Here is a 14265-nt window from a genome sequence, read left to right as displayed (position 1 = left end):
TGTGTAACGTGGAATACAAACTGAGAGCTAAGTGAACGTGAGTTGCACGTGGAAGACTGTCATAGAGGCGACAGTAGCCTACTTTCCTCAATATTAAACACTTGGAATCTGGTGTGGCTACAAGTTGGTGTCATTTTAAAGGTTGTAATTCTGATTCAGATTAGTTTCCGCTATGAATTGAAGCCATGTTGCCACTTAATTATCAGACTCCCTGCATGGTGGAGAGTTGGTGCAAGTGAAGTCTAAGTTTTATTTTAGCATGATGATCAAGTGCTCCACGTGCTTTCAAGTGGACCAAGTGACACAACCAGGCTACTGCGAGTTTGCAGCACAGGCTTAAATGTCTGAAAAGCATGCTGTGTACATGATTTGTTCAGTGTTTTCTCTGCATAACATACACATTATTTGATACATTTTTATTTGGGCAGTGTATATTGATTTCAAAACCATGATAAATCACTCTCTTTCCCCCCCCGTAGGCAGCATGCTACTAAAGGTGAGGCTTGGTGATGCCCAGAAGTTTGTTCGCATAACAGAGCCAAACCTGACGGATTTTCTTGATGCAGGTAAGGAGAATGTAGATCACGGTGCACATTCAATGAACATTTTTTTGAGCTCAGATTCTATTTATGCAAATGCTATATTTGTGCCTGTTTCGTAGCATTTGCAAAGTTTGGAGTGCCACCCGTGACAGAAGGTGTTAAGGTCATTGACAGCTCTGGGACGGAGGTGGATGAAGATGTTTTTGAGGATATCGTTAATGATCCTTCAACTGGTGTGTTGACCATTCGATATGACACAGGTTTGTTTCACATTTAAAAGTTCTTGGCTACATGAAAGCGTACTGTTGTTACTATATTAATGCATTAATGATGTGCCTTGTCCCTCTTGGTCAATTGACAGGTTCTGTCTCCCCTGTGTGCTCCCTGGAACGTTCTCTACCACAGTCACCCAATACATCGGATTCACAGGACACCATAATCCTTCCAGTTGGTCCTGCTGAAAAGCGTCAGAGGCTTGATTTGGAGGCTAAGCAGGTAAGGAGAGATGTATCAGTGCTCTTTTCTGGTGTATCTCAATCTGAATTGTACTGTGGGGGATGCTCTGATGAATTGGTGGTTATTTGCTGATATTTTTGAAAAAATGTTGCTCTCGTTGCTCACTTTGAATGCCACTTTTAGGAGACTGTCTCTAAATGCCCCCATCTCTCCTCTGCATGCACACAAGTTAAAATATTTGGGTTTGTAGAAAAACAAGTGCCTACAGTGCAGATTCAGTCTAGCTTGTTTTCCTTTCTCGACCCACATTTTCACCCAAATTTGGAAGAAGGAAAAAAAAAAAACTGTTACATTAAATTTGTGTGTTCTTAATACAGCACCATTTAAGTTACTTTTTAGCCTCAACCGTTCATTAAATCCATTCTGGAATACCCCTTACTGACAGATGTTGAAGAACTGTGCTGAACGTACAGTATGACTACAGTATTGTACTGATTGACCCCATCACTGGAAAATTCTTGTATCCTGCCCACACTAATCCACGCCAATATGGATCATCAGTCTACTGAATCAGAGATTAGCGGTCAGAGCATCTCTATGCTTAAGTGGTGTTAATTACATCCTCAATTGTTAACTTTTTTGTTGTTGTTTTTTTTGCAATGTGTTTCAAGCTGGTGAAGTCTGTTCTGGAATCGAAACCAGGTGGAGACCGGGTTGTTAACGAATATAATCGAACCAAGGCCTTGACTGATGAAACAAGAAGGAAGCTCGTCAAGATCCTGACAGCAGATATGATTGAGACACATGGGTAATTTTTTTCTCTCCTGAATGTAGTGTCATGGGTGTCATGCCTCATACTGTAGGTTTCATTTAGGTATGTTCAGTTTATTCATGTACATTGTGGAAAGTAATAGGCCGGAAGGTGACCCTCGAAAAGTGCTTCAGAAACCGAACTTCGCTCCACAGCCTCCGAACAAACAGATTTTCAGTTCATAAACAAGAAAGACTTATATAGAGGATTTAAAACCTCAGTTCGGATTAGTCCGCACTGCAAGGCTATTCAAATTCGCAACGTGTAATGACGAACTACTGTCTCCGAGGCGTATGTAGATATTCGGCCGGCGTAATAATACTTTTCGCCTCGAGAGGTGCCACGGTTGAGGCGTCATCAGAAGGAACGAATCAGCTAACTGCTATGTCAGCTGAGAAGATGAGTAAACGGAAGTAGCATGGCTACCAAAGGAGCTGGTCGTAGTAGTACCGAGGAAGACGAAATCTCGACCGAAAATGTACAAAAAAAGACATCTTCGAAACTCAAGTTGTGTTACAGGCATATATCTTCGGTCAAGCATGAAGAAACACAGAATTTCACCAACATACGGTGGAATACATATCGACATTTTCGGCAGTGGCTAGAATTGAAGGGTGAGTGCAGAGACGTAGCAGAGTTTGACGAAATTCCCGAGGATGCGGCTTTCCATCCCACATGCTACCGGAGGTTTATTGACAAGCGGGAAATTGAACGAGTCACACGGCGTGTCTTGCGAGAGGCAGAGAGGGGAGATGGCCAACAAGACCCCCAAACCAGCCAGGCTACCTCCGCTTCATCGGCTGTGACCACCACTCCGACCAGGAAACTGCGATCCAGATCAAGCTTGGCCATCACGAGCTCTGGCCCCGTTCTTCCTGCTGTCTGCATGATTTGCAAGAAAGACAGCAAATTTATCGTCGCGAGTGGCAGACGTCAAAAAGAACGAAAACACAGACTTTAACCGCAGGTAAGACTACTCTCACCCCCACCACACAGTCTATGCGAATGCATCCCATCCCCCAAACCACACACACACACACACACACACACACACACACACACACACACACACACACAGATGTTAGTAGAAGTTGACTGACTATCTAGCCCACACTGCTGCACAATCATTGTTTTTTTTGTCTATTTCTAATGTGAATGCACGTGTGAATTGGCATAATGTGTTATGTATGTGTGTGGGTGTGAAATTACATTCCAATAGCCTGCAAAACATCCCCATGCCTATAGGATTCCCAGATTCACGCTCCCATCTCATTACACTCCCATTTCATCTCGCTCCCACTAGCCAGACTAACGGTACCACCGCCATATTACGGAGCCAGTTATCTTGTTGATGTTAGTTTTTTGTTTCTAACCCTAACCTTAACCCTAACCCTAAACCTAACCCTAACCTTAACCCTAACCCTAAACCTAACCCTAACCCTAACCCTAAACCTAAACCTAACCCTAAATTGCTTGTATGTGGCAGTATATGATAATACGTGAAATATAATCGGGTGGGGACCGCAAGTCCGGGAGTGATAGAAACACCGGGGACCGCACGTCCGGGAGCGAACTCCGTTGGGAGTCTCAGTCTGTATGCCTGCCTATAGTACCCCCAGTGTTTTAGGTTTTAGATGTTTAAATGAATCACACTTTGTCTTAAATAGGATAGGTTGTGTTTATATGGATGTCAAAGCATGCCTGATGTTGATATGACACTGAATATCTGTTCTGAAATGTGGCTCCTCAGCCTGATGGCCTGTCTGGTTAAGACACTGCTTCTGCCATCCCATCCCCCGTGCCATTCCCCCACCCCCACTACCCCCCTCTCTCACTTGTACACTTGGGATTTTTCCGCTTCTGTCCCTGGGCAGCCTCAGTGACTAGGCTCAAGAGGTGTGTCCTGGCTGTGCTGTACATCTGTGTGCTTAACCCCTTAGCGCAGCACCTATGTTATAACCTTACTGTTACCAAAATTGTAATATGTATGTCTTAATTTGTTACTCTGCACTGTCATAGCAATGTTGTTATGATGTAGTTTTCAGCAAATAGTGAATAGGCCCGCTGGCAACCCCATCTGCAGTAAGAGGCTACGGAATGCTTTTTTTGGGGGTGCAACACCCATCGCCATTTTTTTTTACAATACCACTCCACCAGGAAAAATGTCTAATTGTTTGCCTCTCTATTTATTCATTCTTTTTTCTTTTCTTTTGTACAAGGCAAGTTGCAGGAAGCAGCTGAAATAAAGGAAGACCAGAGCATCCTCATTCACATCAAGGACAGAGACTGTGTGGCTCTGGAGGTGCAGTACCACAGAAGTTGCTACAGAGAGTACACAAGGTTTTTGAGTGAGCCTGTCAGAGCAGAGAAAGAACAGTAAGTCAATCTTAATTTTATATAGAAACACAGTACAATGTGTGTCCTATGATTGAGACAGTTTGTTCTCACAACATGGATCTCACAACGACAGCATGTGCTTCCCTTTGGAATACTTGGTATTATATCTGTTGCATAGCAAGTAAACTCCACCAATATTATTTATTCACTCCGAGTTAATTTGTGAGGGTGGCTATTGCATATCAGCGACAACATGAAGCCCCACTATGCTTGTACTGATATGCCTCTTTTATTGTTGATTTGTGTTACAGACAGGCTATATTGAAGAAGAGGCTCAGTTGTGATTTTACTCAGCTAGTGTTCCACACCCCCGCCAAACGCAACACATCTGAACTGGTTTTTGCTGAGAACTTGTCGACGAATGCAGTCTTGGACTTGTTACCATCAGGTGCGGAGACGACTCAGTCCAACGAAATGAGCCAGACAGACAGCGACACGGAAAGGAGGAAGTTAAAGCAACCAACCACAGCAGAGGAGACACGGACACTTTACACAGCAGCTTTGCTTTTGAAGAGGCTGCTTAGTCACAGTCCTGGCATGTCATGCCCATGGCCCCCAACTGCAGTAAACTTCAATCTCACTGAAGTCATTTGCTGTGGCATGCGCAAAATATGTGTACCTGGATGCTTTCACAGATCTGGGGAGTGACTTTAACCTGGCTCAATCTACATTTGCCTTACTATGCAAATATATCTGTCATCTCTATGATCAGTCCACCACAGAAAACATTAACGAGGCAAGGTACAAAGCTTTCTGCATGGCATCTTCAGCCTCGCCAGAACTGTCCATCCCCCCGACAAGCGATGCCCTCCACCAGCACTGCAAAAGGGAAAATTATCAGGCTAAGATAATGAGGTCATGTGTGAAGCAAAAGATTGGCGCTCAATCTGGCATCTGGAAGATGGACAACTTCATGTGACATGGATGACAAGAAATCCAGCCCCTGACTCTGTTTTACATGTCATACACTGTGGTTGCTGAGGGAGTGCCTGTGAGACAAACAGATGCTCCTGTTTCTCTGCAGGACTCTGTTGTACAGACCTGTGCAGGTGTTCCCACTGCTCAAACTCAAAGGAAAAGGAGGATGAAGAAGATGAAACCTGCCCTGACACTGACAGTGAGGAGTAGTTGTGTGTGTGTGTGTGTGTGTGTGTGTCCGCCATTCTATTCCATTTGTATAATTATTATTCCTTTTATTATGGTTATGTATATAAGTTAATGCCAGTTCATGAAAATGCTGGTTCATGTGTATGCCACTTGTTTTGATTTTTTTATTTGTTGTATAGTTATTAGTGAATAAATGAATACATGAATACCTGGATGGTCCTTATCATTGATCATTAGATTATTTCCATTTATTAATGTGAATATGAAAAGGTAACCTTATCATCCACTTGCATAAGTTGGTGCTATAAACAAAGCACTGTTACAATCACTTAGAGGGTTATCAATAGCCTGGGTTATCTATAGCCTACTTATTGTAATTGTTTCCATTAATTGCTCAAAACCACAGTATGAAATGTCAATTGCAAAATTGTGCCTTGTGCTGTAAATAAAGCACTATTTATAATTTATTTAGAACTTATTCCAATCCAGAGATATATGCATGAGTATTATTTTTGATATTTGTTATTATATGTGGACATGAAAAGGTAACCTTATCATCCACTTGCACAATAGTTGTTGGTGCTATAAACAAAACACTGTTTGGAGTTACAATCACTTAGAGGGTTATCAATAGCCTGGGTTATCTACAGCCTACTTATTGCAATTGTTTCCATTAATTGCTCAAATCCACAGTATGAAATGTCAATTGCATAATTGTGCTTTGTTCAGTAAATAAAGCACTATTTATTATTTATTTAGAATTTTTCCCAATCCAGAAATGTAGGCACGAGTATTATTTTTGATAATTGTTATTATATACCCTCTTCAAAAGGGTATTTTGGGAGATTCTTATAGGTAGGTCAGACTTAACAACAACAGACGGCTTGTCATTATTTTCAGTTTTTCAGACGGCTTGCCACTTTTTCCCCGCAAATCGGCTACGTGATTGGTTTAAAACGGTCACATGGTGTCCAGTGACGTAAAAATCGTCATTCCCTACAGAGGATAAGATTTCTTACTAAAATGTCACCGTTTTAATTACGTGCACGATTACATGAAGCGGACATTTCACGGTAAGTTGAACATAGCTTTGGTCGTTTCATAATCTAATGGACCTGCTGTTCGGAAGCTGTGGAGCGAGGCTGAATGAAAAGGGCTGTCACCCTACGGCCTATAAGTGCTGTATTGAAGTAAGACCCATCCCCCTTTTTTGTTGAGTGTCTGAGAATGTCTTTCCATCAATCTTGTAGCACATCGCCACCCAGGCAGGTGAAGGAGAAGTACGCAAGAGGAATTGTGAACTTATTCCCCTACCTCAGCGACCCCTTCTCCAAGAATGGTTATGTAAGTTACATTAATGCAGTCATTTTGGTAAATGACAACTGTTTTGAAATATTTTAACACTCATAAAGTTATCCTGTATGTATACCCTCATGTTACCCATTGTAGCATGTAGTCTTTGAGAAAATGTTCTCTATTATCCATTCCTTCAAGGAGCACTACTACGATGGCGAAAGTGGGACGGGATACCTTGCCTGGAGAATCAAAACAGTTCAGAGGAGCAGTGCCAAAGATCGCAGAGCGTCAGGTAAGCCTGTAGAAACAATGTGGAATGTTTTAATATCCCAGTCTTATGGTACATGTGTTTGCCTAAAGGACAATTGCACTATTTTAAACATTAAGCCCCTTTTCTGAGCTGCCTGCAATGTTTTAGAGTCCCCCTCACCATGTATTTCATGCTTGCTGCCGTCTTTATTTGGCCTATTTGGATTTTGTCTCAACTGGCTTTAGAATGGCCGCCTATGGGCATGTCCAAATATGTTATTAAAACCACCCTAAAATTTGGTTTCAAGTGTTCATGGGTATTCACTGATATCTCATAACAGTTTTGTAGTGAAACGTGGCGTCTATTGTGTTTTATGTAGCATTTTGTAAATGCATTTATTTATTTTTTTTCATTTTAATTCACAAAATGGCAAATAAGAAATCACGGAAGCCATATTTCGATGTGAGATGCATACTTTCAAATGTTTTGGGTGATTTTAAGAACATAGACCGCCATTGTAAAGCCAATTGAGAAAATCTACATTAGCCAAATAACGGAGCCAGCAGCACACAGTTCTGCCAATTTCAACATGCTGTTGTATTGCTCATGCTACGCTTGACTTGTCAGTACCCGGTGATGCTGCATTTTTCAGCTCAGCCCTTTCAGAGATCTTTTTTTTTTTTTTTTTTATGTAAACAAACGCCTGAGACCAGGATCTCGGAAAAGGCTGAAGAAAAAAAAATCCTAAGGTGACAAGTCTAGGGTAGTGTGAGCATTACAACTGCATTCTGAAATTGGCTGAGCTTATCCTTAAAAAAAAAAGTTGAGGAGGATCTAAAATATTGAAGACAGTCAAAAAAGGAGCTCAAAGTTCAAAATGGTTGTTTATTATTAAAGTTGTCTTTTAATTGCTAATACCAGAGAGAAAATGTGAATGTTGCTGGATGTTGTGTTGGGTCTGAAAAGTCTTACTAGCTGCAACCTCACTAAGGTGTTCTATGTGTTTACGGGTATGTGTATGGTTCTGGTACAGAAACTCGGCGCTTTAGATGTATGTTTTCCACACTCCTCAAACTGGGATGGCAGACTTCAGATACAGACACGTTTGTTTGCTTTTTAACCAAAATGGTTAGGTCTGTCATTGTCTTTTACTGTTGTTCCCTGTCAAACTAAAAGGAAGGAAATGATTTAAAACATTTTGCATCTTTTCTTATGTCCTTGTGTTGTCTCTAGGTGAAGGCCCATCTGGAACAGAATATGCTGGGGGTCCAACTGTCAATCGAGAATTCCAACATGTTCCAGAGACCACCCTGACTGAAGAGCAATGTAGGGAGGCCATCTCAGTGATGAAACATTCTACCGATGAAGAAATGGTGAAGAGGAAGATGAAGTTAACGTTTCCCCATCGTCGTGACTTGGTTGTTGACCCTCATCAGTCCAGCGAGATATTGTCCATTTTTCCACGATTCAAAGATGTGAAAGGATTGGTAAGTATCTTTTGCATCTTTAGCTATTGTAAAAAGTAATTGCTATTGCTTACAAATTTGTGAAAACCTAAAATTGTTCTCAATACTACTACCCCAGATTGAACAGGATTTCATCCTCATGTTTGGAGAGGCTACATCAGTGAAACTTCTGGAGAAATGGCCGACAACCTTCAAGCAGAAGATCATCCGGGAGTGCCAGAAGCTTCCAGCCGTGAATGAAATGAAGGAGCTCCTGCTGGCTGCCGATCCTCCAGAGGATAACCCAGAAGAAGATTATGAATTGGGTAGGTTTCTCATGGAATGCTCTTCTTCCATGCAGGATGCAGTTTTGTGGCACATGTAGTGTTAACAGTGGATAGTAAGGATGTTGCTACAGCACTCCTGTCAGGGATCTTTCCCCAGATTTTCTAGAACTGTTATTATATCTGCCACACATCAATATTTAAAAAAAAAATCTGTTGCCCATCAAATATACTGACTTGGGTGATATACAGTATGCAGAAAACAAGAACGCTCCCACACACTGTCTTCACTTGCAGAGTTAAATAGCGACGTTTCGGTCTAGTGACATTCAAGCAATTTAAATGTGCACTGTGTAGGATTGTGGTCAGAGTGGGCAGGGTCGCTGACAGCTTTGGCTGAGCCCAGGACAAAGTCATCTGAAAAGGCCCCCACCCAATACTATCAATGTAATGAGGACCCAATTATGGGCCCCTCATCTCCTTGGGCCTGGGACAACTGACCACCTTTGTCCACCTTTGTCAGCTTCCCTGAGAGTGGGTATTGCAACAATGGAACTGAGGTGCCTATTGCCAAATTTGATCTTTTTCATGACAATTTACCAAGTTATAAACGAATATTTAGTAGAAAGACAAAAGTACTGTAAGTTTTGCAGCTAAAATGCCAACTTCAGAAAATTCTAAATGGCGAACATTGAGAAGATCCAGCTTGTCATGTATGAACAGTGCAATTTTCCCAGTCAAAATAAATGCTTAGACTTTGATGGTGGTGGCAAGTATTCATGAAAAAGGTTATTAATTGGTTGTGAATGGGCAGCATTAATTCTGGAAATAAACTACTAAAAAATATTACACTGTCTACCATTAACAATACAAATGGCTTCAAACTTTGTTCGGTTGGCTTTGGTGCACCAATCCTGTCTTACTACTGAATTCACAATGATGTTGTCGCTCTTTTTTTTGTGGGTGCACACATGCATGACACGCTTCTTGTGGAAGTGTGCCGGAGCTTTCTTGTTTTCTAATGTTGTTGACCTTGAGGTGCAAGATCCTTCCTTTAGAGAAATATTGACTATTGGAAGACCTAAGAACGATATTGGTCCATTGTAATTGATATCTGTGATGTTTTCAGGTTGGGACAGCGACCTGTCATCGATTTTGTTGCTTTTACACCTGATTCCACCAACTGCTCAGGGTCGGAAAAGACCTGGAAAGGTGGCGGCCTCCCAAGCAGAGAAGCAGCTCGTTGTCTTCAAGAAGGTATGTTTGCATGTTTCGTAATTTCATGACGATCAAATTTTGTAATAGATATCTAATATATATCTGAGCTGGCCTAGCCCCAGGCCAGACTCTTGGTGTGTGTGTGTGTGTGTGTGTGTGTGTGTGTGTGTGTGTGTGTGTGTGTGTGTGTGTGTGTGTGTGTGTGTGTGTGTGTGTGTGTGTACTCTAAAAAAAACCCTTACTAACCCTTCTTTGCATCTGCACTTTTTGATCTGTATATTTCCTGTGCCCTTTGTATCTGCTAGTGAGTTTGGCTATGATTATGTCCTCTTTTGAAAGTCGCTTTGGTTAAAAAGCATCTGACAAATGCAATGCAATGCAATGTAATGTCAATAATCCAATTGTGAATTTGTGAATATTTTCAGGCTGGAACAAATCTACAAGAGCATCTGGACAGCATCACCTCTAGCACTCAGCCCTATCTACTGGCAGTTGGAACCAAGAAGAATGTGATCCACCAGTTCTTCATCATTCTTGACAAGAACGCCATACCATGCAGGTCAACATCCTCCCTTGGTGCTTTTGATGAACTGTTTAAAGCACATTTCGTGTTTGGCACATCTTACAACACCGTGCTCCACAACATGTATGTCTTTATTCAGACAACTGTGTACAACATTGATGTAGCCAAAGTGAAGGAGAGTCCCAGAGTAGATGAAATTAGGGCAAGACTGCTTAATTAACTTGTTTCATCAGTGCTTGGTAATACTACTTCCTCATGAAGTGTTTTCTTTGTAATGCTGGATTTAATGGTTCAAATAAGCTTGTTAGGCATATACAGTCAGTTCATGGTTACTTTCCTGGCAAAAGCCTTCATCTACAGTGTGTTGAGACTGGATGCAGGCGAAGTTTTGGTTCGTTTTCTGGTTTTAGGAAACATTTAAATATGAAACACGAACAAGACGGTACCAGCCGACAGGTTAACAATGTTGCCCATTTACGCAGAGGGGAAGATGATGTTACTATTGATATTGATGAAAGGCCCTCAACATCCTCAACATCCACAACATCAGAACCATTAAAATCCAAAAGTAACACTTTGGATATGTGTGCCACGGCTGTGGCAGAGCTCAAGACAGGGGGTGTAAGTCAGTTTCGTGTAGACAAATTCGTTTCAAGAATGGAGGAAGTGTTTTTTGAGATGAGAAATGAGGCTAAAGAAACGGCCTTAGAGTGCTTATCGCCAGAGGACACAGAAATTCAGAACAAAATCGAACAAAAGTTTCATAATTTAAAAAACCCATTCACACTCTTAAACTCAGAACCCAAACGAAACAGACATTTCTCAAAGAAATGGGGAAGTGTTGAGCCGATAGAAAAAGTACTTGGAACAAGGTTTGACAGCAAAAGAAATAAAACAACAGAAACGTACGACCAGGTCATCGTGACAGATAAACTTGCATATGTTCCTATTTTGGAAACGCTGAAGATGATTCTTAACAACCCAGAACTTAAAGACATGTTGAAGCCAAGGGACATAACCAAGGAAGGTCTGTATGCAGACTTGAGAGATGGTTCCTATTTCAAAAACAGTCCCCTGTTTTCTGTTGAAAAGGATGCATTGCAGATTCAGCTCTTCTACGATGAATTTGAAACAGGAAATCCTCTGGGTTCGAAAAAGGGTGTGCACAAATTAGGTGCTATGTATTTCACTCTGAGAAATTTCCCCCCTGTCCTGAATTCTTCTTTAGTTAATATTCATTTGTGCGCTCTCTTTCACTCCCAAGATATCAAGCGCTATGGTTTCAACACAATACTTGAGCCAATTGTCCATGATCTAAAAATTCTTGAAACAGAGGGACTTCACATTGCCACACAAGGTGTGATTCGTGGTACTTTAATTCAGGTTACAGGAGATAATCTTGGTTTGCATGGTCTTTTTGGTTTTGTAGAGTCGTTTGGGGCACGATACTGTTGTCGATTCTGTCTGCTGGAAAAAGACTGTTTTCAGTCGGTGTTCTCGGAAGATGATCCAAAAGTTATACTCAGGACTGTTGACATGCACTCACACCATTGTCAAACTATACAAACAAATTCTACACTACCTCATGTATATGGTGTAAAGCGCACTTGTCTTTTGAATTCACTGAAGTATTTCCACACAGCAAACAACTTTTCAGTAGATCTCATGCATGACATACTGGAAGGGGTGGCTCAGTTTGAAGTAAAATTAGTCCTTCAGTATATTCAGAGCAACTTTCTTAATGCTGAAGAGCTTGCTGGTAGGATACATGCATATGACTATGGGTATAATCAACAACGAAATCGACCACCAAGAGTAAAACTTTTTGATGGAAGCAATGACTTGGGGCTGAATGCCACACAATCTTGGTGCTTGCTACGCAATATGCCCTTGCTATTTGGGGACTTGGTGCAAGCAGAGGATAAGTTCTGGCACCTTCTCCTTTTGCTTTTACAGCTGGTCAACATTGTATTTTCCCCTGTACTGTCAGAAGGAATGACCATATATTTGAAACATTTGATTGCTGATCACCATCGTCTATTCAAGCAACTATTCCCTGAAATCAATCTTATACCCAAGCACCATTTTTTGCTTCATTATCCGCGTATAATACGAAACATTGGTCCTGTTCTTCATATGTGGTGCATGCGTTATGAAGCAAAGCACAACTTCTTTAAGAAACAGTGTAAAAATTTTAAGAACATTACTCTGTGCTTGGCTAGAAAACACCAAAATTCTTTGGCTATGAATTTTGATGTTTTCATTAATGAACGATTGATTTTGGGTCCAGGCAAGATGGTGGAGATCTCAGATCTTATCGGTGGTGTAGAAGTTGCTGAGATATTAAAAGCTGTAACACCTGTGTATTCAGCCAAATGGATCAAATACAATGGTACTGAGTACCGTCGTAACTGTGTGATTTGTATTGCTGTACACTGTGATATGCCAGTGTTTTGTAAAATCAAATCTATTGTTGTCAGAGATGATGATATTGTGTTCTGTGGATTGTTGATGGAAACGGTGTGTTTTGATGAGCATTACCATGCATTCAGGGTTAGTCTGCATCCAGAAGGACTTGTTAAAGTTTTGAATGCTAATGAACTTTTCTATTTTAAGCCATTTGATGTTCAAGTGAAATATGGCACAATGGATTCCTCACCATACATAGTGCCTTACTGTCATTTTATGGCTGTGTGAAAAGTAAATAAACACAAAGAATGCACAAAGAATGCTTTTGATGTTCTGTTTATCATGAGTTGGATTTCATTTTACAGCACTTGGTTAAGTATTAATGTTGTTGTTTTTTTACATGAAGATAAAGCTGAGTGTACACTGCAAAATAATTCAAATTTAACATATGGTGTAAAACTAACACTGCTCAGAGACATATTCACTGATACATTTATATTAACTTCAATTCAGTGTTTATTATTAGGATTGCACTCTTAGTAGAGTTGATTTTGCAACATACCTGACCTACACTTATCAGAATGAGATTAACACTCCATGGAGTTATGGATTGCACTCTCAGTAGAGTTGATTTTGCTATATAATTGAGTAAATCATTAACACTTGATCAGAATAAGATTAACACTATGGAGTTATAGATTGCACTCTAATCAGAGTTAATTTTGCAATATAATTGAGTAAATCATTAACACTTGATCAGAATAAAATTAACACTCCATGGAGTTATAGATTGCACTCTCATCAGAGTTAATTTTGCAATATAATTGAGTAAATCATTAACACTTCATCAGAATAAAATTAACACTCCATGGAGTTATTTGATCTGTAGTGTTAACTATAAATGACACTCCTCAGTGTACACAAGTGTTAATCATTTACTCTTTATAGTGTTAGCTTAACACTATAAATTTAACACCAGTGTTTAACACTGATTTAGAGCAGGACCAAATAGACACTAGAGTAGTGTTAATTTCAACACTTTAAGTGTTATTTTAACACTGCAAAATTTACTGTGTGTGTGTGTGTGTGTGTGTGTGTGTGTGTGTGTGTGTGTGTGTGTGTGTGTGTGTGTGTGTGTGTGTGTTCCGAGCCTATGTTCACCCTCTCTAGGGCAGCAACTGCAGTTGTGTAAGCACGCCAGGGATTGGGGAAGAGAGAGAGAGAGAGAGAGAGAGAGAGAATGAGAAAGAGAAAGAGAAAGAGAGAGATGTCCGTGAGGGAGAGAGGGAGAAAGGGAAGGAGAGAAAGAGACTGAATTATAGACTAGAAGAGAGAGAGACAGAGAGCAAGAGAGAGAGAGCGAGAGCAAGACAGAGAGAGAGAGAGAGAGAGAGAGAGAGAGAGAGAGAGAGAGAGGGAGAATGTATGTGTGTGTATGAGTGTGACGGGGACGGGCATAATTAAGGTCCTTCAGATGTTGACTCTTGAACGGGAAACATCTCCGCGGCGACGAGCGGAGCGGGCGGG

At 40.9% G+C, this 14265-nt stretch overlaps 1 protein-coding gene across 1 annotated transcript; it reads left to right on the top strand.

Moving 5' to 3' along the window:
* Positions 1–390: 390 nt before the first annotated feature.
* LOC134452466 (uncharacterized) lies at positions 391–10549 on the top strand. Its single transcript, XM_063202867.1, has 10 exons — positions 391–566; positions 662–802; positions 904–1037; positions 1670–1806; positions 6564–6657; positions 6808–6901; positions 8093–8346; positions 8444–8630; positions 9718–9845; positions 10232–10549. The coding sequence occupies exons 1-10, from the start codon at positions 449–451 to the stop codon at positions 10547–10549; spliced, it is 1605 nt and encodes a 534-aa protein (XP_063058937.1). The 5' UTR covers positions 391–448.
* The last annotated feature ends 3716 nt before the right edge of the window (positions 10550–14265 follow it).

Source organism: Engraulis encrasicolus, chromosome 7, assembly GCF_034702125.1.
Source record: "Engraulis encrasicolus isolate BLACKSEA-1 chromosome 7, IST_EnEncr_1.0, whole genome shotgun sequence".
NCBI classification, from domain to species: Eukaryota; Metazoa; Chordata; class Actinopteri; order Clupeiformes; family Engraulidae; genus Engraulis; species Engraulis encrasicolus.
Note: the sequence above shows the minus strand (reverse complement) of the source record. Positions and strands in the feature narration are given on the sequence as shown.